The 22,592-nt window shown below is 54.2% G+C and overlaps 11 protein-coding genes across 11 annotated transcripts; 5 read left to right on the top strand and 6 right to left on the bottom strand.

Moving 5' to 3' along the window:
* Window positions 1–19: 19 nt before the first annotated feature.
* Window positions 20–1,461, bottom strand: WHR41_04363 (uncharacterized protein; the record flags this gene model as incomplete). Its single annotated transcript, XM_069372969.1, has 5 exons — window positions 1,327–1,461; window positions 1,188–1,276; window positions 1,085–1,137; window positions 640–1,027; window positions 20–588 (listed from the first exon to the last, which is right to left on the bottom strand). The coding sequence occupies exons 1-5, from the start codon at window positions 1,401–1,403 to the stop codon at window positions 20–22; spliced, it is 1,176 nt and encodes a 391-aa protein (XP_069230210.1). The 5' UTR covers window positions 1,404–1,461.
* Window positions 1,462–2,250: 789 nt separating this feature from the next.
* Window positions 2,251–3,441, top strand: WHR41_04362 (uncharacterized protein). Its single transcript, XM_069372968.1, has 2 exons — window positions 2,251–2,884; window positions 2,941–3,441. The coding sequence occupies exons 1-2, from the start codon at window positions 2,449–2,451 to the stop codon at window positions 3,300–3,302; spliced, it is 798 nt and encodes a 265-aa protein (XP_069230211.1). The 5' UTR covers window positions 2,251–2,448; the 3' UTR covers window positions 3,303–3,441.
* On the bottom strand, window positions 3,359–4,231 carry WHR41_04361 (uncharacterized protein; the record flags this gene model as incomplete). Its single annotated transcript, XM_069372967.1, has 1 exon — window positions 3,359–4,231. One exon carries the CDS (start codon window positions 4,229–4,231, stop codon window positions 3,359–3,361), a length of 873 nt encoding a protein of 290 aa, XP_069230212.1.
* A 424-nt stretch (window positions 4,232–4,655) lies between these two features.
* Window positions 4,656–5,707, bottom strand: WHR41_04360 (uncharacterized protein; the record flags this gene model as incomplete). The annotated part of the gene is made up of 2 exons (XM_069372966.1): window positions 4,656–5,276; window positions 5,333–5,707. The coding sequence occupies 2 exons, from the start codon at window positions 5,705–5,707 to the stop codon at window positions 4,656–4,658; spliced, it is 996 nt and encodes a 331-aa protein (XP_069230213.1).
* A 450-nt stretch (window positions 5,708–6,157) lies between these two features.
* WHR41_04359 (uncharacterized protein) lies at window positions 6,158–8,284 on the bottom strand (the record flags this gene model as incomplete). The annotated part of the gene is made up of 2 exons (XM_069372965.1): window positions 6,158–8,202; window positions 8,260–8,284. 2 exons carry the CDS (start codon window positions 8,282–8,284, stop codon window positions 6,158–6,160), a joined length of 2,070 nt encoding a protein of 689 aa, XP_069230355.1.
* A 1,153-nt stretch (window positions 8,285–9,437) lies between these two features.
* Window positions 9,438–10,640, bottom strand: WHR41_04358 (uncharacterized protein; the record flags this gene model as incomplete). Its single annotated transcript, XM_069372964.1, has 3 exons — window positions 9,438–9,592; window positions 9,644–9,762; window positions 9,845–10,640. 3 exons carry the CDS (start codon window positions 10,638–10,640, stop codon window positions 9,509–9,511), a joined length of 999 nt encoding a protein of 332 aa, XP_069230354.1. The 3' UTR covers window positions 9,438–9,508.
* Window positions 10,641–10,937: 297 nt separating this feature from the next.
* On the bottom strand, window positions 10,938–12,894 carry WHR41_04357 (uncharacterized protein; the record flags this gene model as incomplete). The annotated part of the gene is made up of 5 exons (XM_069372963.1): window positions 12,141–12,894; window positions 11,529–12,086; window positions 11,343–11,477; window positions 11,215–11,291; window positions 10,938–11,161 (listed from the first exon to the last, which is right to left on the bottom strand). Exons 1-5 carry the CDS (start codon window positions 12,710–12,712, stop codon window positions 10,938–10,940), a joined length of 1,566 nt encoding a protein of 521 aa, XP_069230361.1. The 5' UTR covers window positions 12,713–12,894.
* A 274-nt stretch (window positions 12,895–13,168) lies between these two features.
* On the top strand, window positions 13,169–14,558 carry WHR41_04356 (uncharacterized protein). Its single transcript, XM_069372962.1, has 2 exons — window positions 13,169–13,453; window positions 13,510–14,558. The coding sequence occupies exons 1-2, from the start codon at window positions 13,287–13,289 to the stop codon at window positions 14,480–14,482; spliced, it is 1,140 nt and encodes a 379-aa protein (XP_069230360.1). The 5' UTR covers window positions 13,169–13,286; the 3' UTR covers window positions 14,483–14,558.
* Window positions 14,559–14,736: 178 nt separating this feature from the next.
* Window positions 14,737–16,531, top strand: WHR41_04355 (uncharacterized protein; the record flags this gene model as incomplete). Its single annotated transcript, XM_069372961.1, has 2 exons — window positions 14,737–15,869; window positions 15,926–16,531. Exons 1-2 carry the CDS (start codon window positions 14,817–14,819, stop codon window positions 16,529–16,531), a joined length of 1,659 nt encoding a protein of 552 aa, XP_069230363.1. The 5' UTR covers window positions 14,737–14,816.
* A 1,052-nt stretch (window positions 16,532–17,583) lies between these two features.
* On the top strand, window positions 17,584–18,843 carry WHR41_04354 (uncharacterized protein; the record flags this gene model as incomplete). Its single annotated transcript, XM_069372960.1, has 1 exon — window positions 17,584–18,843. One exon carries the CDS (start codon window positions 17,584–17,586, stop codon window positions 18,841–18,843), a length of 1,260 nt encoding a protein of 419 aa, XP_069230362.1.
* A 1,732-nt stretch (window positions 18,844–20,575) lies between these two features.
* On the top strand, window positions 20,576–22,339 carry WHR41_04353 (uncharacterized protein; the record flags this gene model as incomplete). Its single annotated transcript, XM_069372959.1, has 1 exon — window positions 20,576–22,339. One exon carries the CDS (start codon window positions 20,576–20,578, stop codon window positions 22,337–22,339), a length of 1,764 nt encoding a protein of 587 aa, XP_069230357.1.
* Between the last annotated feature and the right edge of the window lie 253 nt (window positions 22,340–22,592).

Raw genomic sequence — 22,592 nt, 5'->3', positions numbered from 1 at the left:
GTATCAGACACTGTCATCGCTAGGCCTCTGTCGTTTTGATAGCATTTTGCAGCGGAAGAGTGATCTGAGGAGCAGGAATTGGTGCCGGCACTTCGTCAAGACTAGCCGGCTCGATGTAGTTGCGGTACCCGTTCACCTGCAGGCGCAGCTTCCTCGACTCAGCATAGACGACACGCCTCATCCTGTTCGTGCTGCCTAGAGGCTGGTGAGCCTTCAGGCCGTGCCATGTGTTGCAAGTAATTCTGTCATCCCACCAAGTCCTGAATTCAGGCAGCCAGGAGTCCTGAGGCTCGAACTCGAGGGTCGCAATCTGCTCCATGGGATACTTCTTCTCGTCCCATGCGATGCCGATGTCGTCTACTGGCTGCTCGTCCAAGTTCTGGAGAAGCTGTGCGCAGAACTTGTAGGTGACTTTGTTGTTCATGTGGAAGTCTCGGTTGAACTGTGAGATCACATTGATAGGGTCGTCATCTTTAATCGCAGTTTTCTCGAGCTTCTTTTGCTCCTCGCCGAGTGGGAAAACACCGTATTTCGCAACGTTGTTGCCGTGACGGTAAGCCGACTGAGACCATTGACCCATCGCCACCACTATGTTGAATCAGTACATGTATTTCAGAATTGCTAGAACACGACACTTACTGTGCTGGCGAGGTAGTTGGCTGCCATAAGTCGCCACGTCTGCGTCGATACGCTTGCTTTGCTCCTCAGCGAACTTCGGAATGTTGTCCCAGTTCCTTTCCAAGGAGTCTGCGATATCACACGTAGTCTTGGGGTCACGCAACTCCAGAATCGGATAGTTGTTCATCGTCCAATCCTGCGTCTTCTTGTCCTCTCCCCAGATCTTTTCTCCTTCGACACCGAAGACTTTGATGCCGATGCCACGAGGCGCAGGGATGTTGTCCGGAACGAGCTCTGGAGTGAGCGAGGAGTAGCGCATGATACAGTCGTAGACGGCAGGCTTTGCGAACATGCCTTGGGCAAGGTGCGGCGGGAGGTTGTCGTGGACGACGAACTTGCCGACGACACACTGTGATGACCTATTGTCAGTGACCGAGCACGAGAACTTCGTTCAATTCACACTTACTCCTTGAGTCTTCAAATGCGTACCACGGAGACAATGCATGTGTTCATTGAAATCTGTCAGGCGTCAGTCCCTATTGAATTGCTACCCTGGAACACATACTCACTCATCATCTGGAATCGGTTGAACTGATCGGACACTTCCTTGATCTTTTCCTTCTCTCCTGGCTGCTCCACCTCGACGCCTTGAGCATTCCTGGCCTTATGTCAGGAAGATAATGATATATCGGCGTTACTAGACTATACCATTTGATGTATTTGTCGTTTGCGGCGGCATGTCCGGTGCCATTGGAATCTTGTGCTTCTTGCAATGGGAGAGTCATGGTGAATTCTCGAACTTAGCGTTATTGAGAGCGATTGTGTTTGAAGGCAATCAAAAACAACAGTATTCTTGCGAGCAAGCTTACACTCATTTCACCCTAAACAGCAGGGTAATGCACAAATATATACTGAACCATGACCCCAGCTGCCTCCAGTCCCCGCTCTGGACGAACGGCAAGGGTAGATCAGCCGTGCGCACCTAGATTTCATAAACATTTCAAGGCTTAGCGTATGTTTCCTCCGCCATTGTCAAGTCTGATTGGGAAACATGGATCTCTCCCAGTGCTAGCGCCATCTGGGTGAGCGGGGGTGAACATTGGGTTTTGCGGGGCAACTGGAGATCCGCGAAGGAGCTTGCAGCCACGAGACACCTCTCAAGCGGCATGTATTTGTCAAGCGGCCGTGGCGTGGTCGAATATTGGTGCTGGAATTTGAGACTCATGCAGGTCCATTTAGGTACATCACGCTCCCTTGCTTTGTCTGCTGCTGTCTGGGCGGGCATGTGGAGTTCTGGCCATGCAGGGTCATGCGCGCGAGGTATCACATGTGGCTCTAGGGAGCGTTCGCTGCGAGGATACTCAGATGGGCAAGTGTGTTTGGCTTGCTATTCGTGTCAGAGTGACTGCCATCTATCTTTTGGGGGCGACCAGCCCTACGGTGGGCGAAACTTCTGAACTTCGGTAGGTTGGGGGGCTGCCGCGCCATTCGGTTGCCCTCACTTACACCGCAGGAAACACGACATTTCCAGCCAACAGGCAACTTTCTCCAGTGATCAACCAAGCCTCGCTCTATGGGCACATGACGGTGAAATAAACTGAAGTAGCTGTCCATCTGCGGCGGATGTTGTCCATTTTTGTTATACAGGTGTTCGGGCCGTAACGCCAAGACCTTACGTCTTCCGACGGAGAAAGGTCCACTTCGCGGGACTGGGTCTGGAGGCGGTTCTATGTGACCCGACATCGGTTTTTGATAAATGGCATCTGTTCAGCAATTCTGAGCGACGTTTCATCACGTATCAGAACGAACTACAGTCAATCCTCTAGCAAAATGCCTCACGCTTCGGTAAACGGTCATCAGCTTCACTACTTCGACTCACATGCCCTCAATCAGGCGCCGAGCTCCACTTTGCCGATTGTGATGGTCCACGGTTTGGGCTCGTCTCAAAACTACTGGATGCCTGTGATATCCCAGCTTGCATCCACATACAGATGCATTGCTCTGGACAGTTACGGCGCGGGCCGGAGCAAATCGAACGGTGAAAAGGTTACTCTGGAAGGGTTAGCTGAGGATGTCATTGGTCTGATGGACTCTTTGAGCATTCAGAAGGCTATCATCGCTGGTCACTCAATGGGCGGCACAATCACTTGTATCATTGCATCACAGCATCCTGAACGCGTTGCTGGAATCGTGCCCGTGGGGCCAGTGAATCCGGGCTCTGTCAAGCCAGAGATCTTCAATTCAAGGATTGAGACAGCTCTGAAAGGTGCGTTCATTTGTGAGCTAACTAAGGTCACGATCGCGTGCTGAGCAATTGTTTAGATGGCATGGAGCCCATGGCGAACACCATTCCGACAGCTGCAACGAGCCAGAAGACATCAAGCTTGAGCCGTGGCTTCATTCGTGAATTGATACTGGCTTCAAACCCACAAGGGTATGCATCTCATTGCCAGGCTATCGTCGATGCAAAAGAGCCAGAGTTTGCTGCAGTCAAGGCGCCTGTTTGCATCCTTGCTGGCGATGAAGATAGGTCCGCTCCACTTGAAGGCTGCAAGTACATCTACGAACACATCGGCTCATCGAAGAGGGACCTGAAAGTTTTGGATGCTTGTGGACATTGGCATTGTGTGGAGGTTCCAGAGAAGGTTGCTGAGGAAATCGGAGCATTTTGCTCGTCGTTGTAGATAGGCCCCGGAACTTTTGCGTCGCTCATGTAAAGTCGACAACATTAGAACAGGCTTTACCCAGATGGAACGAGCCCCTCGAAAAGCCTGTCTCGGCGCTGGCTCAGGACACGCAACTCGTCTCTGGACCTTTCCAAAATGGCTCTTGCTTCTCGTGCATTGGTGGGCAGACTTTGGTAGGCTTCAAGCTCCGCCTCGAGTGTTGCTAGTCGGAGTTGCTGAGCGTGAAATTCCTCGAGTTGCTGCGCAACTTGCTCGACTGTAGGTTGCGGTATGCCCACCGCGCGACTTGCGCTAAGACGATCGTCGTACTCTCCAATCTTAGCCTTGAGGTGCTTCGAGCTTTTGTGCCATTCAACTGTTTGTTCTGGAAGCTCCGCTGCCGCCTTGAAAGCATCATCGTCGATTTCCCGGAGAAGACATCTCAGTCGGTTTGCTTCTCGCTGCAATGCTGTCACCTGGTCCTTTAGTCGCGCTTGTTGCTGAGAGAGGTCGAAATGCTCGGTTTGCAGATCAATAGACGAAATTGCCAAGTCTGAAATGGTCGCAGTTGCTGGGGCATTGAGAGCTAATGTTGCTTGCGCGAGTGCGTTGAGGCTTTCGTCGCCCCTGTGGTCCAGGAATCTGGCCAGGGCTTGGTAGACATCTTCACTCGGTCCCGAACGCTGCTTTTCGAAGTCGAATAATGCAGCCTGCTCGACTCGATCTACCACCACACGCTGCTCATCCGCGCCTTCGTTCAGCGTAGCCAGTGTTAAAAGTGCCTCCAATGTTTCGTCATTTCTCTCGAAAGGAGGGATCCTTTTGCCGCTGTATCTTTTGGCTAGCCATGCCTCGACGAAGCCCCAGTCACGCGCTTGTGCTTGAGCTATGCGTGCTTTCGAAGGCGAGAAGAGGGCACTAGCCGCCCAGTCTGCGTCGCCGTCCATTTTGTCAGTGTTGAGGTGGCACAAACACCGCGTTGCTTGGGATTCAGGGAAATGGAGCAGGGGTGTAAGTTTAAGCTTTCACTAGCGCCAACGCGATCTACCTGGGCATCACCACGAGACCTATTTCTTTTCTCTCGCACGACTGCCGGGAAATCTACTCCCGCAGCTACAATTTCTAGTGTGTCATTCCAGAGAACGAAAACTATGCTGTTGTCGAAAAACCCTGCACAAGCGCTGGCTCATCGAATCCAACAACAACTACCCAAAATTCGAGATCGAATCCATGCACAGCAGGAAGGCTCGGGAGCAACAATAGGATGATGAGTTTATGCATTTGAGCATGAAACACAGTCGCAGAGATTTCCTACGTTCGCAAGAGTACTGAAATTGAACCTTGTCAATCTTGAGTAGAATGAATCCACCCCTAGCGCTCATGTTCATTCTCATCTGCCTCTTCATCCTCAGCTGCATCATCCTCAGCATCCTCCAGGTAGACATTCCGATATAACGCAGAATCAGCGACTTCTGCAGACCACAGACCCCAAGGCCTCTCCAAATGCTTCTGGTTTGCCGTCCAAGCATCTTTGCACTCCCTATCGCTCAAGAACTTGACCTCCTCCCTCTTCGCCGGCCCGGTCTCCTTCTCGCCTGCTCCAAATCGCTCTCCTATCAGCCCGATATTGTACCCTGACTGCAGCATCAAAGCCGTGGTCTGGATACGGGCATTGGAGCAAGTGAAGATGGCGCGGAAGACTGCTTCCTCTATGCTCTGGCCAACACAGGAGAAGCCGTGGCCGCGCATCAGGACTACAGGCGACGAGGGAAAGGGTGTGGGTTGTGCTGGCATGGACGTGATGTAATTCTTGATGAGGTTCGTGGTCTTGGAGACCAGAGTGCCTGGGTTAAAGCCGGCGGCGAGCGCGGCGCCCAGATGCTGCTGGTCTACTAGGAGCGAATGGTTGTCTGACGACTTGTAGTGCTGCAAGATGTCGAAGACTGGGAGCTGTGATCCGAGCACGCCTGCCATGTGGTATACGGGTCGGAGCTAGGAGCAAGATTAGCAATCCTGGAAGCATGACTGGTTCAACAAGGATGACTTGCCGGCACGCTACTGATTGAGAATGGAATGACTGCCTCGCTGTGACTGTGAATCACGCTGTTGACGTCCTTGTAGCGCTTGTAAATCTCACTGTGGATGAAACGCTCCGCATAGCCTTTCGGCCCATCTGGCTTTACTGGCGTTGCATCTTCGACGTGATACTCTTCGATATCCTCGCGTGAAGAAACGAGTGCTGGGGCCAGAGAGCGTGAAATGAAGAAAGTCGCCGGGTTCTGCGGATTGCGAACGCTGATGTGGCCGTAAGCATCAAGTACATTTTGCTGGTGCAGGATGTGGTTTGCGGTTATCAGCGTGCTGAAGAGCCTATCAGACGGTGGCGTGGATGCCTTGAGGAGAGCTGCGCGGGAGTCTGACATTGTCGCGGTCGACGAGGAATAGCTGTGGAGGATAAGGGAGCCTGTCAACAATACTGCTGGGAAATGCTTCATGTGCAAAAGAATCCGTAATAGTTGGACACCTTTGAGATAAGATCTGAAGGTTCTGTTTGTTGAGATATGAGCCTGGTGGTGTATTTGACAGCCCACACGTCATTGGAAAAGAACGGGCTGGGGTTGAACTTTGGTGGTGTGAAGACCCCTCTTCCCCTCACTATGAGCTCTCACGATGACTTGCGCGTACATCCTCATCATACGATACCGAAGAGACCGAGGCGTTTCAAAATAGCTACGTACGAAAAGGTTGGACAGAAGGAAAATGATAGTCGATCGATAGTAAAGTGAACTGAGAGAGAAGCCCAACCGCATCGGGATCATTCTCGCCTCAGCCCGTGGCTTTTGTTATATTGAATACAGTTTGACATCAAGTCCTTACTCAGTGTACCCGTTGGCTGCAAGCTCCTTCCGCACCTGTTCCTCGGTGCCGATCTTAAGGACCTGAGTGCCTTCAAGCTTCTCACCACCAGCCTGGCGCATCTTGAGATCATCAATTGCGCGCAGCTTCTTCAGCAAAGAGCGGACCTTCTTCTCTTGCGGCGAGCCGGCAGCTGGGCTCGTGACAGTAAGTTCGGGAGCAGTAGCTGCGGCAACGGCCGGTGCAGGCTTAGGAGCGCTTGCGTTCTTGGGAGCAGGGGAGTTCGTGTTGACAGGGGGCCCACGCTGCCGGGGGCCATCACCTCCGCGGGAAGTGGCACGAGGTGAGTCCTGGCCAGCCTTAGAGCGGCTGCGAGGCCTGTCAGGAGTGCGCGAAGGCGACTGGGTTCCGTTGCCATTGGTGGCCGGAGCAGCGAGGCCACCGGTCTTCGCCTCAGCCTCCTTGGCCTTCTTCGCTTCTCTCTTCTTCTTGTTCTTCAAGGCAGCCTTGCTAAGATTTTCATCGTCAAGGCTAACGCCACCGCCGGGAGCGGCGCCAGGTGCAGGTTCATTCGACTCAGCGCCGGGGACCTCACGCCTCCTGGGCTTGCCGAAGCCGTTCATCGCAGGCTCTTGAGTTCCAGACATAGCCTCCCGGATAAAAGCAGCCCCACCTTGGTCTTCACGCTTGAAGGCAAGGGGAGTTGCGGCGCCTCGGGCACCGGGCGGACGGTAGGCACCGGCGGGCTTAGACGGGGTCTTAACCCTACCCAAGTACTCCAGTGCAGACGCGTGCGGCGCAGGCGCAGGGTTCAGCGGGCTCTCCAGCGGGTGCTGCGTGGTAGGCTGGGGACGCCAGCTGACTTGGTAAAGTTCGTGCATGTCCTCATTGTACATGACGCCGCCAAGAACGTGGTAGATCTTGATGCCGTTGTCTACACGTAGACGAGGGCTGGTCGTGGCGGTCAGAATGTGTCTGCCGTCGGGGCTCCACTCGCAAACACTGGTGTTGCTGGCTTCAATCGTTGTGATCTTGTTGTAATTCTTCTCCAAGTCATAGATGTCCATCTGGCCAGCCAAGTTTCCAAAGCCGGCAACAATGACGAAACGACCGTGGGGGGAGAAGATGATCGTGTTGCGGGGGGCAAGGTTGAAGCTGTGCTGAGCGACAGCACGCTGGTTGAAGACAGTAGTCTTGGCAGGCATGTAGCCGTAAACGACACCAAACTCCTTGCCGTTAGGAGACCAGGAAACATCGTGAATAGGACCTTCCTTGTCGAGCTGAATTCTGGAATCGAAGCCACCGTTGGCACTCAGAATGTACATGTTCGTCTCGCCATAGTAGCTCTTGTTGCTCTTGTCAACCTCGGTCTGAGCGAGCACGATCAAGCTGGTACCCTGGTTGTTCCACTTGAGCTGTACCTTATCGCCCTTGAAGAATGTTTTCTGCGAAACCGGCGAAGTGAACTGCGGCACATTGAAGACCTTGACAGCAGCCGGCTGGCCCTTACGCTCAGGCACGAAGACAGCAACGCTGCTGTTGTCGCTCGGAGACAGTGCGAAATCCGCGACACCTTCAACGCGCAGCTTGTTCCAAACAGTCCCAAGATCATCGCTCTTGTAAAATTGCACCTCATTGGTAACGGCGCGAGCACAAAATTGCTCGTCGTGTGTGTACTGCAAGTTCCAGCCGGTCTGCGCCTTCTGGACAAACTTGCCAACAACATCCCTCTCCGCGTCTGCAGCCTCATCCAAAGTACGCCAGACCTTCAAGTTCTTGTTCGCATTTCCGTCCGCATCCTTGGTCGGTCGCTGCCATGTAATGATGTAGGTGCCAGCGGGGGAGAAGCCAAGCTCGTAGACATTGTCGGTGGGCAGAGTGGTGACTACGTGGCCAGTGGAAGCGTCGACGACCGTAACATTCTCCGGGGAAGCCCAAGCGAAGAAGCGGCCGTCAGGTGAGTACATGCAGCATCGCAGGTTGCCCTCAGGGCGCTGAAACGCAGGCAAGTTCTGGTAGACAGGCGCAGCGTCGAGAAGGCCAATGCCCTTGGAGGTGCGATCTGTGAGATGTCAGCACGTGCCGGTGTAACATCAGATATAGGCGGGCAGGTACTTGCAGGCGAGTTGGGTAGGCTGAGCCATTTTTGAGACTTGGTTCGCTCGCAAGGATCGGTACTCTTGAAGATACAATCAATGCGCCGATACTGGCTGACAATAGCGGTGGGCGGATCTAGGGTAAGGTGCGCGCTTGTGGGTGACTGGGTAGAGTTGATGGGAGACCAGGCAGGTGGCTGTTTCGCTCGTGAGCCGTCAGATAGTCAAATCGACGGCGATGGCGGATTGGCAGCAAAAATCAGGCAGCTGAAGCGCGCAAGGAGTTGGCGACAGAGTCGGCGGGAACGGATGGTGTGTCAAAGCGAGCGTGTTGTCTTTGCAGTTTCAGCGAGAGCCGCGCGACCCTGCCGTTTCGTCATTAGGTAGCGGCCCGCTCCGCTTCTATTCCGTCTACCTTAAACCCCGATGGGCCCTTTCAGCGCGCCGGCCGCGTGACCTGACGCACGAGTGACAACGTACGCGAACGTGGCATGCAAAAGGCTCTTTATCATATGCAAATGGCAGGGTCTGACACATGTGCTGTCTTCCCCTCCCTTCAGCTTGCAGCAAGAGTAAGACTGCAGGACCAAGGCGACTATAATAAGCTTGTCGTTACACGCTAATCATCTCGGTAAGCCAGGCGTATTGCTCTCTTCAGACGATGATTTCGCAAGTAGTCAGAGGAAGGGAGCGATCAATCATCTTGTCAAGCGCCACTTTCAGTCTGAGAGGGATGTCTACGCCATGGTTCCCATGGACGTGAGCCTCGAAATTGTCATTTTCTGTCCCTTTTCTCAACTCTCCGCCATAGACTATACTCATAGACGGTCAAGACTCTAATCGGCGTATTCTGTCAACAGAGGATTATTGGCAGGAGCTTTACGGCATTGACTTTAGGGTTCGATAAACAGCTGAGTACTGTACCCATCCCTACGAATCCTCCTCGTAAGCAGATCGTGTCGTACGGACAAAGGTGGGGTGCAGTGCCCTCCATGGGACCTTCATTGTTGAAATGCAGATGGAGCTGTCGAATCATGATGCTGAGCTTGAAGACAATCTCTCTGTCATGCATGTGAGCTTCGAGCCATTGCACAGCTGTTCAAGCAAATCAATGATGCATGATGCCCATATGGGATAAACACGGGCGCCTATGGCTAGATGACCACTTTCAGCTGCAAGAGAGATACGCGTGGGAAGTGAATGGTATGAAAAGAAGACTGCCGTTCACACTACATTATTCGTCACAGGCTTCTGAAAATAACACAACAATTTCTAGTCGTACGGCTCCATTACCTTGTTGTTGGCCACATCCTCAGCAAAGTTCGGCAGAGCGGTAGAGTGGCACCATGGCTTCTCCTGCTGTGTGTCAGTACTTTGAGCCAATCTGTTTTCGCAATCATCACATACCCCGATCTCTGCCTTGATGGTGCTGGAAAAGCAGCCAGACCATTTCATGCGCGGATGCTGCTCGGTGACCTGCTTGATGACATCCTCGTGCACTAGGTAAGGCTGGAAGCCCATGTTGTCTAAGTCCGTTCAGTCAGCTAATTGATCAATCATCTTGAATCGTACGTGATCCAAGCCAGAATATCCTTGTGGTAGACTCACCGAACTCAGTAGCCATCTGCACCAATTGTCCCATCCTCGAAATGGTACCAGTTTCACCAGGATCCTGGTGACGAATGATCGATTCGCAAACGCTCTCTGCCTGAGCCTTAGGGGCGCCGAAGCTTTGAAGCTCCTGCAGAGCCTGGAAGCCGCCGTGCCATTCGAATGACATATGAGTGTCGTTGCGATGCTCCTCGGTAGTGGCGATGTCGTGGTACAGACAGGTCAAAGCCCAGGTCTCAAAGAAAGCATCCTTGACAGATCCCTCGACCCACTGCGGGAAATGCTGAGTAACAATCGCGTGGCCAAAGCAGTAGACCCGAAGGCTATGGTTGTAGGTCTGCTTAGGGAGGATCTTCTTGACGTGGTCTTGGGCTGTCTTGACGATTTCAGACTGGGGCCAGATTGATTGGAAGTCGATCGTCAAAGGACTTGTCTTTGCTTCCGCTTCTGACGGAACGTTGGACCTGTTGCGAGGGACAGCGGTCCAGCCGTATTCTTCGGTTTGGGACTTCGTCATGTTATTCGTTCGATTGATGTGTGATGGTTTGAGGAGAAGGTGTTTCTTCTCGCAGGATACCAAAGGCTTATATACCTTTGGCCACGAATAGACAGTAATTGATCTTGGTTTCAAGTCACTAGAGTCACTAGGTACTTCGAGTCGAGTTCGCCGTCGTGAAGCTGATGTCAGCATGATGACGCTGCGCGCCCTTGGACTTCCGCTGCCGGCAACATTTGCTCCAAAGCACCCTTGAATCAGTGTCGCACGAATCTCACATGCTTTAAACAGGGACATCCATATGTATCAATGTTCATGAAGTTCGCCTCAATAGTGCCCAAAAAGGTAGAGTTCTGCGAGCTTAATATGGCCCGTACACACAAATTCTCATGGGCCGAGTGCGCCCTTTCGCTTCCTTCTTTGTACATTCCCTGCGATGGATCTTTCTTGGAGGGTCGAGAATAAGCAAGGTTGATAAGACAAATTTATCGAAAATCTTCGAGTTCAATGAACGTAAACAAGTCGCTCGCTAGCGACTCTTCATTACAAAGACTCGTCGTTGTTGTATGTGCGCCTCGCCGCTTCATTCGCCCTCTAGTAAACGTAGCGGAAGTTAGGGTTCTCCTTGTCCGTCAAGTCCTCGAAAGCATGCACGTTACGTTCGTCCTTCGCCCCAGCTCTGTCTCTCTGCTTGTTGAGGCGGGTCAGGTAAAACCTCAGGGAGATGATGACGAGCAGTAGAAGCACGTAGCAGCCCATGTGCGTGCTAAAGGCGATGAAATAGCGTGGCGCGTCGTTGTTACGGAAGACTTGAGGACCTTGTGGTGCGTCAGTTTGATGATTCGCCGACGGGATTCTCGGAACAACTGACCGACTGCGTTGCCAACGGACCATGCGATGAAGTTCATGGAGACTGCGAAGGACTTCTTGGTTTGTCCGGCGATGTTCCTGACACATGTCAGTAGGGCTCATGTAATCTGAGTATGATCGATGACGCACCTTGACAGCAGACTCATTCCTAGACCTTGCGCAGCCCAGAAAGAGAGCACAATGTAATAGCTAATAAGCAGTCCCGCCTTGGTGGCCGTTGTGGTGTTGGGGACTGTCATCAACACAATAGTACCGACGTAACTCCTACTGACATTTAGTCGCACTTCTGATATAAAAGGTAATAGTAGGACTTACGGAATCAGGTAGATGCCAATGGTGATGAGGTTCTGTTTGGTTTTGTTGACGATCCAAGTAGAGCTCATCAAGATGACAATGATGAAAGCGCCGAGCACCATAGCCAGTAACTGTGTCTGAAGCGTGGTGAATCCAAGGTCCTTGATGACAATATTGTAGAAGGCGCCCAGACCACTTGTCGGCAGGGTGGTGCAGATCTGAATAAGGCAGTAGCACCAAATCTGAGGATCACACAGAGCCTCAATTGCCTGCTCCTTGCGGAACTTCTTGTTCTGGAGACCGGTCTGGTTGGTCCTAACACGCTCAACCATAAGCACCTTGTCCTCTTCGGAAAAACACTTCGCTCGCATAGGAGAGTCAGGCAGGTACCAGACGACGAAGACACCCCAGAGGACGGAGAAAGTACCGTAGGTGATGAAGATAGCTTGGTAGCCTGTGATGGGGCCGTTTCTTGGGATCAGCGAAAAGCAGTATGCCAGCAGGCCGCCGACAATCTGTTGAGCGCCGTTCATCATATACCAATAGGTGACCGTTTGTGCTTGCTCTTCTCGCTTATACCTGTCATATGTTAGCTCAAGATCCCAATGACGTGGGGACCCGAAATTGACTTACCACATGCCGCTCATGACGAGGAAGGTGGGCTGACAGACAGCTTCAAAGGCTCCGAGAAGCGTGCGCACGACAATAAGGTGCGTAAAGGTCGAGCAAGCAGCATGCAACGCTAGGACCGAGCCCCAGATGATGATACAAGAGCCGAGGAACTTGCCGATTGGCACACGCTGAATGATCCAGTTGATCGGATATTCGACGACCAAAATAGCAATGTAGATACAGGTAGTAAGCCAGGGAAACAGTTCGGTGCCGACCAGGTTGAAGTCCTGCTGGAGTCCCATGATTGACGTGAAAGACATGGTGCCCTTATCCAGAGCCTGAAGGAAGTAGGTGAAGACCATGATAGTCAACACTCGCTTGTCGATCATCTTCTTCAGACGCTTGTTCTCCTCTTCGGTGATGATGACTTGCTCGCCCGTAGCATATTTGGCAACTTCCTTGTCCATGCGGCTGTAGTCCTGGTGATCCTTGGAAAGCTCCTCATCGTGCGACATCACCTGCTCCACTTCCCTCATTTCTTTAGTGCTGGAGGCATCTTTGCCTGCAACGGCATCGGGCTTTGCATCGGCCATCGTGAGCGTACTCGCAAGAGGAAATTGCAACACCGACAGCAGGCTTCTGCGATTACAAGAAAGAGAAGGAGAAAGGACGAGTCTGAAGCAGTCCTCCACTACGATTGCGGGCGGGTGCCCACATCTTATCCTTACCTTTCAATATACCACTGCACCACTTAGCGTCTCGGGCATTCGACACCGAAGTACGGATGTATTGGCACCAAAGCAAGAGCGCTGAGTGGTGGGAAATGTATTGCTTTGCAGAGCCAAGCAGGCCAAAGAAAGGCTAAGACGCAGCCTCGCGACGTGACCTTGGAATGCAACCCGAGCGCTTCGCTTGCGCTCAGCACGCGGGGATCCTCTGGGGTTTTGCGTGGGGTGGTCGTGAACTGCGGAGAAGGGCGCCTAGGGCATGTCTCTTGGGTCGAAGGTGAGCGAGATGAGATGACCCGGGCCTCGGCAGCAATTCGCGCGAGATAGCATGCTTTTGTTTGTCGGCTAGAGCTGTTTACTGTGTTTCTTTCCCAGACTTGATCCAGATTTTGAATCAATTGTCGAGGTTACAGAAGCTCAACCCAGCGTCATTAGCAAAATGCCACAAACCCCGATAACAGTCCATGGCCTTCAGAGCACCGGAATCCACGAGAAGATCCGGTTGCTCACAGACAATCTTGTCAATATTAAAGATGAGACTGGCGAGTTTCTCTTGCGCTTGCCAGATGGCCGAGTGATCGACACCAAAGGCTGGCAAGACTGGGAGTAAGTGCTGCCGCGACTTGGACTCGAATGCCCGTGTGCTCATATTTATTCATCAGGTGGACGCACGGCATTGGTCTCTATGGCCTGTATCAGTACTACGAGCTTCATGGCTCGGAAGATGTCCTCAAGATTATCAAGAGCTGGTTCAGCCAGCAACTTGCAGCTGGCACGACCAAGAACATTAACACGATGGCCGTCTTTCTCACCCTGGCGTACATCTATGAGAAAACAGGAGAGCAGACGTACCTGCCGTGGCTAGACTCGTGGGCAGAGTGGGCCATGTACGAGCTTCCTCGGACACCGTTCGACGGAATGCAACACATGACTTACCTCACGGATAACCACAATGAGCTTTGGGATGACACCCTCATGATGACCGTGCTCCCACTGGCCAAGATCGGCAAGCTGCTGGGCCGACCTCATTATATCGAGGAGGCTAAGCGACAATTTTTGGTGCACATCAAGTATCTCTTCGATACGACGACAGGCCTCTTCTTCCACGGCTGGAAGTTTGACGAGAGCGCTGAGGGCGGCTTCGGCCACAACTTCGCTCGTGCTCGCTGGGCTCGAGGAAACAGCTGGCTCACCATTGTGATTCCAGACTTCATCGAACTGCTGGACCTGCCGCCCAACGATGCACTGCGGATCCACCTCATCGACACCCTCGAGGCGCAATGCCGAGCGCTGAAGAAATTACAGTGCAAGGATGGGATGTGGTGTACCTTGCTGGACGTACCGGAGAGCGAGGGCAGCTATCCAGAAGCTTCTGCGACTGCTGGGTTCGCGTACGGCATGCTCAAGGCAATCCGCAAGAGGTATATCAGCAAAGAATATGAAGAGGTCGCGCTGAAGGCTGTGAGAGCTGTGATCGAGCGGATCAGTCCCGACGGCGAGCTCAGGGATGTTAGTTTTGGAACGGGCATGGGCCATGACCTCCAACATTACAAGGATATCAAGCTGACTAGCATGCCCTACGGACAAAGCATGGCGATCATGATGCTGGGAGAGCTGCTGCGCGTGTTTCTGTGAAGCAAAAGAGCTCACCGGCGACTTTGGCCTCGCAGATCCATAGAATGATAGACAATACATCTCCCAGCCTGCAACATCTGCTCTCAATCTTCATGTTTTGGCCAAGTGCGCGTCGTGAAGATCGTGATATTGCATCGCCCACTGCCCCGCCACGCACGGCTCGAAGAGCATCAAACGCCGCCCCTTGCCGCGCGCAAGCGGCGTCATTTTGCATGGAGGGCACTTCCAGCGGCACCCGCGCACGCGAGCACCGGGCTGAGAAAGATCCTCCGGACTCGCGCTGCGCCCCGGTGCCGCATAGATCGTGAAGACGACCAGCGTGACATCCTCCCCTATGTTCACCCGCTCGCTGAGACCCAGAACCCTCACTTCTGCCCTCTCCACGCCCCGATCGCTCGCCCGACAACTCCATTCGCAACAGCCGACTCCGCCACTTCGAGCGTCTCCGTCTCGTGCTCCACCGAAGAACCCGAAGCACGCTGCCGTCGAACCCGTCGCTTTTGTCCTCGCTTTCACTCTCTCTGTGGGTGCCGCATACGCTTTAGACAGATACACAAATACACCGGCGTCGCTCGATCCCCCGCCTGCCGGCGCATCCGATCCAGAAAACAAAACCCTCGCGCTCCAAGCGCAAAACTACCCAAACGTCATGGCGCCGCAAATGCCCCCGGGCCGACCGGGCACCCTCACGCCCGAGCAGGAGACGAAGCTGAAAGAGATGTGGGCGCAGACGCTGGAGATCTTCGGTGTGGCGCCCGAAGGCACAAGCAGCAACGGAGCGGCGACGCCGACGACGACGCCGGGGACGCCGGATCCGAGCGGCGACGGCAAGAAGCCCAAGTCGAAGGGCATGAAGCTGTTCGGGCGCAAGAACAAGGACGAGGGAGCCGGCGCGGACGGCGACAACAATGACAAGCACGGCCAGACGAAGGAGTTCCAGCAGGCGCTGGCGTCGCAGAAGCCCGAGGAGCTGAGGGAGGCGTTCTGGAGTCTGGTTAAGCACGATCACCCAGATGCGCTGCTGTTGCGTTTCCTGCGCGCAAGGAAGTGGGATGTGAGCGCTGCGTTGGTCATGTTCGTTTCGACGCTGCACTGGCGATCGAAGGAAATGAACGTCGAGCAGATCATGTACACTGGCGAGGAGCGCGCGTTCAAGGACTCGAAGAACGGCGCGGGCGGCGATAAGAAGGAGGGTGCTGATTTCATGGCGCAGTTGCGCATGGGCAAGAGCTTTTTGCATGGTTTGGACAAGGATGGCCGACCCTGCTGCTATGTCCGCGTGCGGCTACACAAGCAGGGCGAGCAGTCCGAGAAGTCGCTTGAGCATTTCACTGTCTATACTATAGAGACCACACGAATGATGCTCAAGCCTCCGGTCGACACCGCTGTACGTATAAGCCGCTTCGCTCTGCGGGAGATCAGATGACTAACTCTGCATCCCAGACCATCGTTTTCGACATGAGCGAGTTCTCACTCGCGAACATGGACTACACACCCGTCAAGTTCATGATCAAGTGCTTCGAAGCCAACTACCCCGAATGTCTCGGCAGCGTGCTCGTCTACAAGTCCCCCTGGGTCTTCCAGGGCATCTGGAAGGTCATCCGCGGCTGGCTCGACCCCGTGGTGGCCAACAAAGTACACTTCGCCAGCAACGTCGACGACCTGCAGCAGTTTATCCCCCGGAGCCAGATCTCGAAGGAGCTCGGTGGCGACGAAGACTACACGTACAAATACCCCGAGCCCGTCGAAGGCGAGAACAAGCAAATGGAGGACACTGCCGCGAAGGAGAAAATCCTCAGCGAAAAGACTGAACTTGTCAAGTCGTACGAAGCCGAGACTCTCAGCTGGGTGGCAGGCGAGGACGCGGGCGAGGGCAGGATGAGGTTGGCGCAGCGCCTGTCGGAGAACTACTGGAAGCTCGACCCATACGTCAGAGCGAGGAGCATGTATGACCGCTCCGGCGTGATCAGCGAGGGCGGCAAGCTCAACTTCTACCCTTCAAGCGGTGGTGCTAAGGCAGACGCCGGCGGAGACGGGGACCTTGACTAGGAGGTGAGATACACGAACGATACGGCGGCTAATACGACGAGGGGCATAATGTACATAGGCTCGCGCGCAAAATTTCATTAGAATTGAAGACAAGATACCTTGGACGAGCGAGTGGCACGTCAAACGTCACAGCTCCGCCATAGACTATTTGTAAAGACGTGAGTTCCTAGCGCGGGGCTGCCGACTTCATTGCATCGAAGAAAGATCAAACCTTGCTTTCGCAAAATACATCTCAATGCCGCGCAGATGTCATTTTTGCTTCCATGATAATGTGTCTCGCCTAGATTCAAGCAGGCGGCACAGCTCGGCACACCCTGCGACACCGCTCGAAGCGAGACGCGCGTGGGTGTGATTGACAACGCCGCGCTGCTGCAAGCGCCCGCAACGTCGCCTGGCCGCCGGGTGTTCTTGTGAGGACTCATACATCCCTACATCTGAGCGAAACAGGAGTCTCTACTGACTGACTCGCCATGGCTCCTCAAAATTTCGCAAATGGTGGGCAATCGGAATGTTCAAACGGCGCCACTCACCAAGGGTCACGGGAGGACGGGGCAGACAATGGTACAGTCTTTCTAGATTGAGAATGCGCGGACGAGGCTGAAGGAGGCTGAGTTGGCCACACAGGACCTGTACGTGGGATGTAGCGACTTTGCACTGCCGTTCGACAGCTGTCGCCTCACAGCCTGGCGGCTAGTGAATCGCTGCTCTTCGCTCTCTTTATATCAGAAGGCTTGCTGCTAACCCTCACTCGCGTGCAGACGCCACTGCGCTCTTCAGAAGACTTCTCGCCGTTCGTTATGGACGCATCTGCTGCGGTTGCGACATGGCTTTCATTTGCAGTCACCACCGTCGGCCTTGGCGGGCTCATCTCCCAAGTGAATGCCATCAATGACAAGATGGACCCCTTTCACTTCTACCGCGTCGAGTATCTCGGCATATGATTTCGCCGACAACAGCAGTTTCCCTGGTGGATCATAGCGAAGCCTCCTCCCGTGGGTCCTGAGCTGGAAGCAAGCTTGTCGGCTTCGTTCTGCGGCAAGAACCTCCTACACATGACCCGCCTCCCCCTGACCAGCGACGGACTGTCTGGCAAGGCTGCATGGGCCGTCCTGCTTGCTATATTCCATGCGCAGAAGCCAGCCCTTGAGCACAGCCCCAGGACGTCCGAAAGCGAAGCGGAGAAAGGGTGGCCGGCCTCGAAACCAAGAGTCTCCGTGGGATCTCGAGAGATGGACGCAACGTGGGTTCACCTCCCGAAGTCGTACATGAAGCAGTACCAGTCCAGTGCTTGCGTCACCATTTCGCGGACGACCTTCATCACCCTCCTGTGCCTCACGAATGCCCGAAAGGCGTTCCAGTACAGCGATTCCGCGGGCTTTCGCGCCGGATATGCGTCGTACGCTGGTCAGTGGCATATCAACTGGCCTATCGGTCAGGAGGCCATGGTCACTCTCATGCCACACGACTCGCACTCGACAGCCACGGACAAATACCCGCTTAGCTACGTGCAGAGGGTGGACGGCTGCGTGCACATGCAAGCGGGAATAGTTCAGTCACGCAGTGCGAATTGCAAAATAGCATTCTGTGGACGTAAGTCCCCCGGTAGCTACGAGTTGAGATTTGTCAAGAAGGGGGTTGGAGGAGCACATGGGAGCCGTCACCTGTACAACATGATGGGCGGCAAAGTATTCGAAGTGGACTTGATCACTGCAGTCCCGACTGCCGACGAGGACTTGGACACAAGCGTTCTGGGTCTGACACTCCCCGGCACTGGCGAGGCCAAGAAGGGAGTCTATATGAACGTTCCAGCGGATTGTGAGCAGAAGCTCAAGATCGCGCTTGATTGCCTCCCGTGGAACTCGCTTTCTTGGAGCATGCACCGTGGCATGCGCGACATTCTGCTCGCTTACGGGAGGCCCGTCATGGGTGTTTACCGTTCGGAGCTCGCTTCGCTCGTCAAACTCGCCATCGGCAATCGTTCAGATGCACTAATTGACATAGGTTGGGACGGCGAATTCGTGAGGAGTAGCATGGGGGACATGGCACATTCAGCCATCATGGCAGGGAGTGGCGACTCTGAAGATCTTGTCAGGGTTGTCACGGACGCCGTGCGCATTCTGATCGGCGACAAAGAGCTCGACCAAGATCTCCTAGGGCTTGACGATGTTGAGTTTTGGCGTCTGCCTGAACACGAGCGAGAGCTTGATCGGGCAGGCATTGTTGCTTTGACGAAGTATTTCGTGCTGGAATGGAGCATCGAGACGGACTACCAGCTTTATCACCAGCTGCCGCTCAAGATGGACTTCGGATAGTATGGTGGGATGAGGCATGATATTACTTGCTCTGAAGTGTCTTTTTGGCGTCTATCTATACAATGGCTTGCATGTCTCTTGGTCCTGGACACCAAGATCTCTCCAAATTACATGGTTATATGCGTCTCAGCATCATGACAATAATCGCTTGCACCGGATAGATGCTAATCCTGAATCCGGAGGTTGCAAAGAGAAAGCATGTTGCGCCATCGCTGTGCAATGCCCAGAAAACGGCATGGCCTCACATGGACGCGGATACGGAGCTTACCAAAATCCGATGCTGCCGGTGCCTGTCAACTCTTGACGAAGATGCCTGATGCTGACAGCTGGATTACCTTAATGTAGGCAGATGACAAGTCGGACAGGCCACCGCCGCATCAGCCCATCAATCCGGTAAGACTGTCGACCACGGAGGAGGGTACAGCACATTGGGCATTGGTCCACATCGACACTCGGACGCGTCGAGTTATGCAGCACACAATAGGCCAAGATACGGGCGGTCACGAGGAGCGCGCTCGAGGTGCAGCGCGTGGCTGGTGGCTGCAGGATTCGGATATCGGCACGAAGCGGGTTGAAGCCGCCGGTGGGGGCTTGCAGGGCTGGCGGGGGTTTGGTGCGCACACCGGTGTGCGGCTGACTTGCGCTTTCGCAGTCGCGCATTCGCACACTCCATGCTTGACCTTCCAGGTTGGTCCTCAAGAGAGCATGGGTTTACGGTTCCTCCGCTGTGACGGACGAGAAGCGCACATCCCGGCATGCAAAGAAGATTTCGGAAATCTTAGCTCATCGCAAACATTGCGGATCCAGCGCGGGACTTCTCTGGACGATTGTTCGGCGGAGTGAAAAGGCTCGAGAGGCCGTTGCGCCCATGCGATCGCGTTTAGACTTTCTGTAGTAAGTCAGCCAAGAAAACCAGGAAGAGGTTGCACTGCACAATCTCGGTGGTGGGCGGAGCTCGGCCGAGTCAAGTATGACAGTATGAAACCCGTCGGCAAATACTCGCCTTCCTGGCTTCCTGTGGTAAACCATGCTCGATGGTCTGTATAGATCTCTGGAGCTGGGCTGAACACATGGCTTCTAAGGTTCCGCCGCTATCACAAAGTAAGGTGTCGACATACGCTGCGTGCATGACAGCCGCCAAAGAAGACCTCACCATGCACAGACGGTGGCAGACAGACGGCGTGCCAGCCCTGTGGGAACCTTGACCCTTCGGCACTCGACGGAAGCCAGCAAGCGGTGGCGCTAGCGTAGCCTTGCAGCGATCCTGGCGTGCTATACTGTATGAGCAAAGGTCTGTATCGACAAGAGCTCTGCATCACGTCAGACTGCCGACACTACTGTCCATATCCGCGCCTTGCCTCGGACTTTGGCGGCCTCCGTGTTCACATGAGTCCCTTCTGCATCGCGATGATGCCTCTGCTTACAGATCGTTGCCTCCGGGCACTCCTTGCTGGCACCATTCGTCCGCCGACCGGATCCGAGTCATCGTCGGTCCCTAATGATGGATCGTGAGGATCCTGCGTGGTCGTGCTTTCATAAGCACCCGGCGTCGCATCTGCGCCCTTCGCGCCGGTCCTTCGCCCACCTCCATTTCACCTCTTTAATCCAGTCTCGTCGCGCCGGCTGCTTCGCAAGATTGTCGCCTACTCATCATACTCACGGTTCTGAAAACCACTCAATCGCGCCTTCGATATCTGCGTCTTACCAACAATCGCTACGCGCCTGGCAATCCATGCAGACAAGTCGCGCCACCATCCTAGCCTCTGCGGCTCTCCTACTAGGATCACTACCTCCGATCGCCGCCCATGGCGACGAACATTCGCAGGGCGAGCATGGTCACGAGGCAGCGATGAAACCCGAGATCGCGGATTTTCCGCCGAATTACTTCAGGCATCCAGAGTACGCAGGATGGATGTACGCACACATCGCGCTGTTGATTATTGCGTGGGTAGTGGTGCTTCCGCCTGCAATAATGCTCAGTGTTGCGCGATCACGCTACCACCTTCCAGCTCAAGTTGGGTTCCACGTCCTCAACGGACTTGGTCTGTTCACCGGTTTCGTCTATAACCAATCTACACCAGACCTCTATGTCACCAACTCACATCATCCGGCCGGCTGGGCTATTACCGCGATATCGATTGTCTGGACTATCCTCTCGTTTGCGACAGCTTTCGCAGCTCCCCGAAAACAGCGCCACGGTCAGGATTCCTCGGTCTTTCAGCAACATGTCGGTACGGAGGATGCCTACCAGCAATATGTGGACAGTCCGGCAAGCTATCGCTTTTCCAGCGACTCCGGAAATTTCTCCGCTGGATCGCGCGCCAATAGCTCTGACTCGATTTACAACAAGGACGAGCATATTCCAAACGACGAGCACGATCATGAGGACGACGTGAGTGCTGAAAGTCGCGGGTTCCTTGGCAATGGTCGAGTGCAGAGATCACTTTCAAGCTTCACTACCCGGGTGTCTGGCACACGCGTGTCAGCTGCTTTGCGTTTCGGCCAAATTGTGCTAGAGAAGCTCTTGTTGATCTTGGGGTTTCTCGGCATCACCACTGGCTTTGTCGTGTACGGCGGCCTTTTCCAGAATCGCGAAGTCTTCTCTGGTCTTGCGCACTACATCAAAGGCGGCATCTTCTTCTGGTACGGTCTGCTGACCCTTGGCCGCTGGATGGGCGCTTTCGCAGAATTCGGCTGGGCATGGAACATTCGGCCAAGTCAGCCACTCGTGGCAAGATGGAAGACCATGGTTCCGTCTGCCGAGTTCACGGAGTCTTTCGTCATCTGGTTGTATGGCGCGAGTAATGTCTTCCTCGAGCACATGAACAACTGGGGCGGTGAGTGGAGCCCACAAGACTTTGAGCATGTCAGCATCACAATCCTGTTCTTCGGCGGTGGCTTGCTTGGCATGATTATTGAGTCGAGACTTGTCCGCGACTTGACAAGCGCGACTGTGGAATTGCAAAAGAGCGAGGACCCCAACACTCTGGACGATGCCGGGTTCAAGGACATCAGCGGCTACTCGCCAGCACAAGAAGGCGGCCACAAGCGCTGGGAGCGCCCTGCGACCTACAGCTTGTCGCTCAATCCCATGCCCGCTCTGACAATCATGTTCCTCGGCATGATGATGTCCGGACACCACCAGAACAGCATGGTCAGCACGATGATGCACGCGCAATGGGGCATGCTCTTCACCGGCTTCGCCATGACGCGCGCCGTCACCTACCTGATGCTGTACATCAAGCCGCCCACTTCCCACTTCCCTTCTCGTCCGCCTAGCGATCTCGTCGCTGCCTTCTGCTTGACAGCTGGCGGCATTCTTTTCATGAACAGCGCGCATGACAGCGTTACAGCGATCGAGGTCAATGGCCTGGACGCCATGACCATTTTCACCATCACCATCGGTCTTACGGGCATCATCATGGCTTGGGAGTTGATTTGCTTTACCATCAAGGGCTGGGCCGCCACCAAGGAGCACCGAGCTACCCGCTCGTGAACTTATTGCCTGGCGCCGGCCTCGCAAAAAAGTGCTTCTGTGGTGGAGCTCTCGCCTAGACGCATTGACGGGATTGGGCACCGTTGAGGGGCAGCGGATGTTTTATGAACGTCTTCCGTTTTTTCTTTTCCATTCAGTTCGCGCCTTATACCCCTTCGCAGGATGTCGCGAATTGGCACTGTTGGTTCGGTTTCCGTGATGGTTTATTTTCTGGTTTCTGCGAAGATGATCCTGACGTAGATAATGTCTTATG

The sequence above is a fragment of the Cladosporium halotolerans genome (assembly GCF_011745625.1).
Source record: "Cladosporium halotolerans strain TM138-S3 chromosome Unknown Sca11, whole genome shotgun sequence".
Lineage (NCBI taxonomy): Eukaryota > Fungi > Ascomycota > Dothideomycetes > Cladosporiales > Cladosporiaceae > Cladosporium > Cladosporium halotolerans.
Note: the sequence above shows the minus strand (reverse complement) of the source record. Positions and strands in the feature narration are given on the sequence as shown.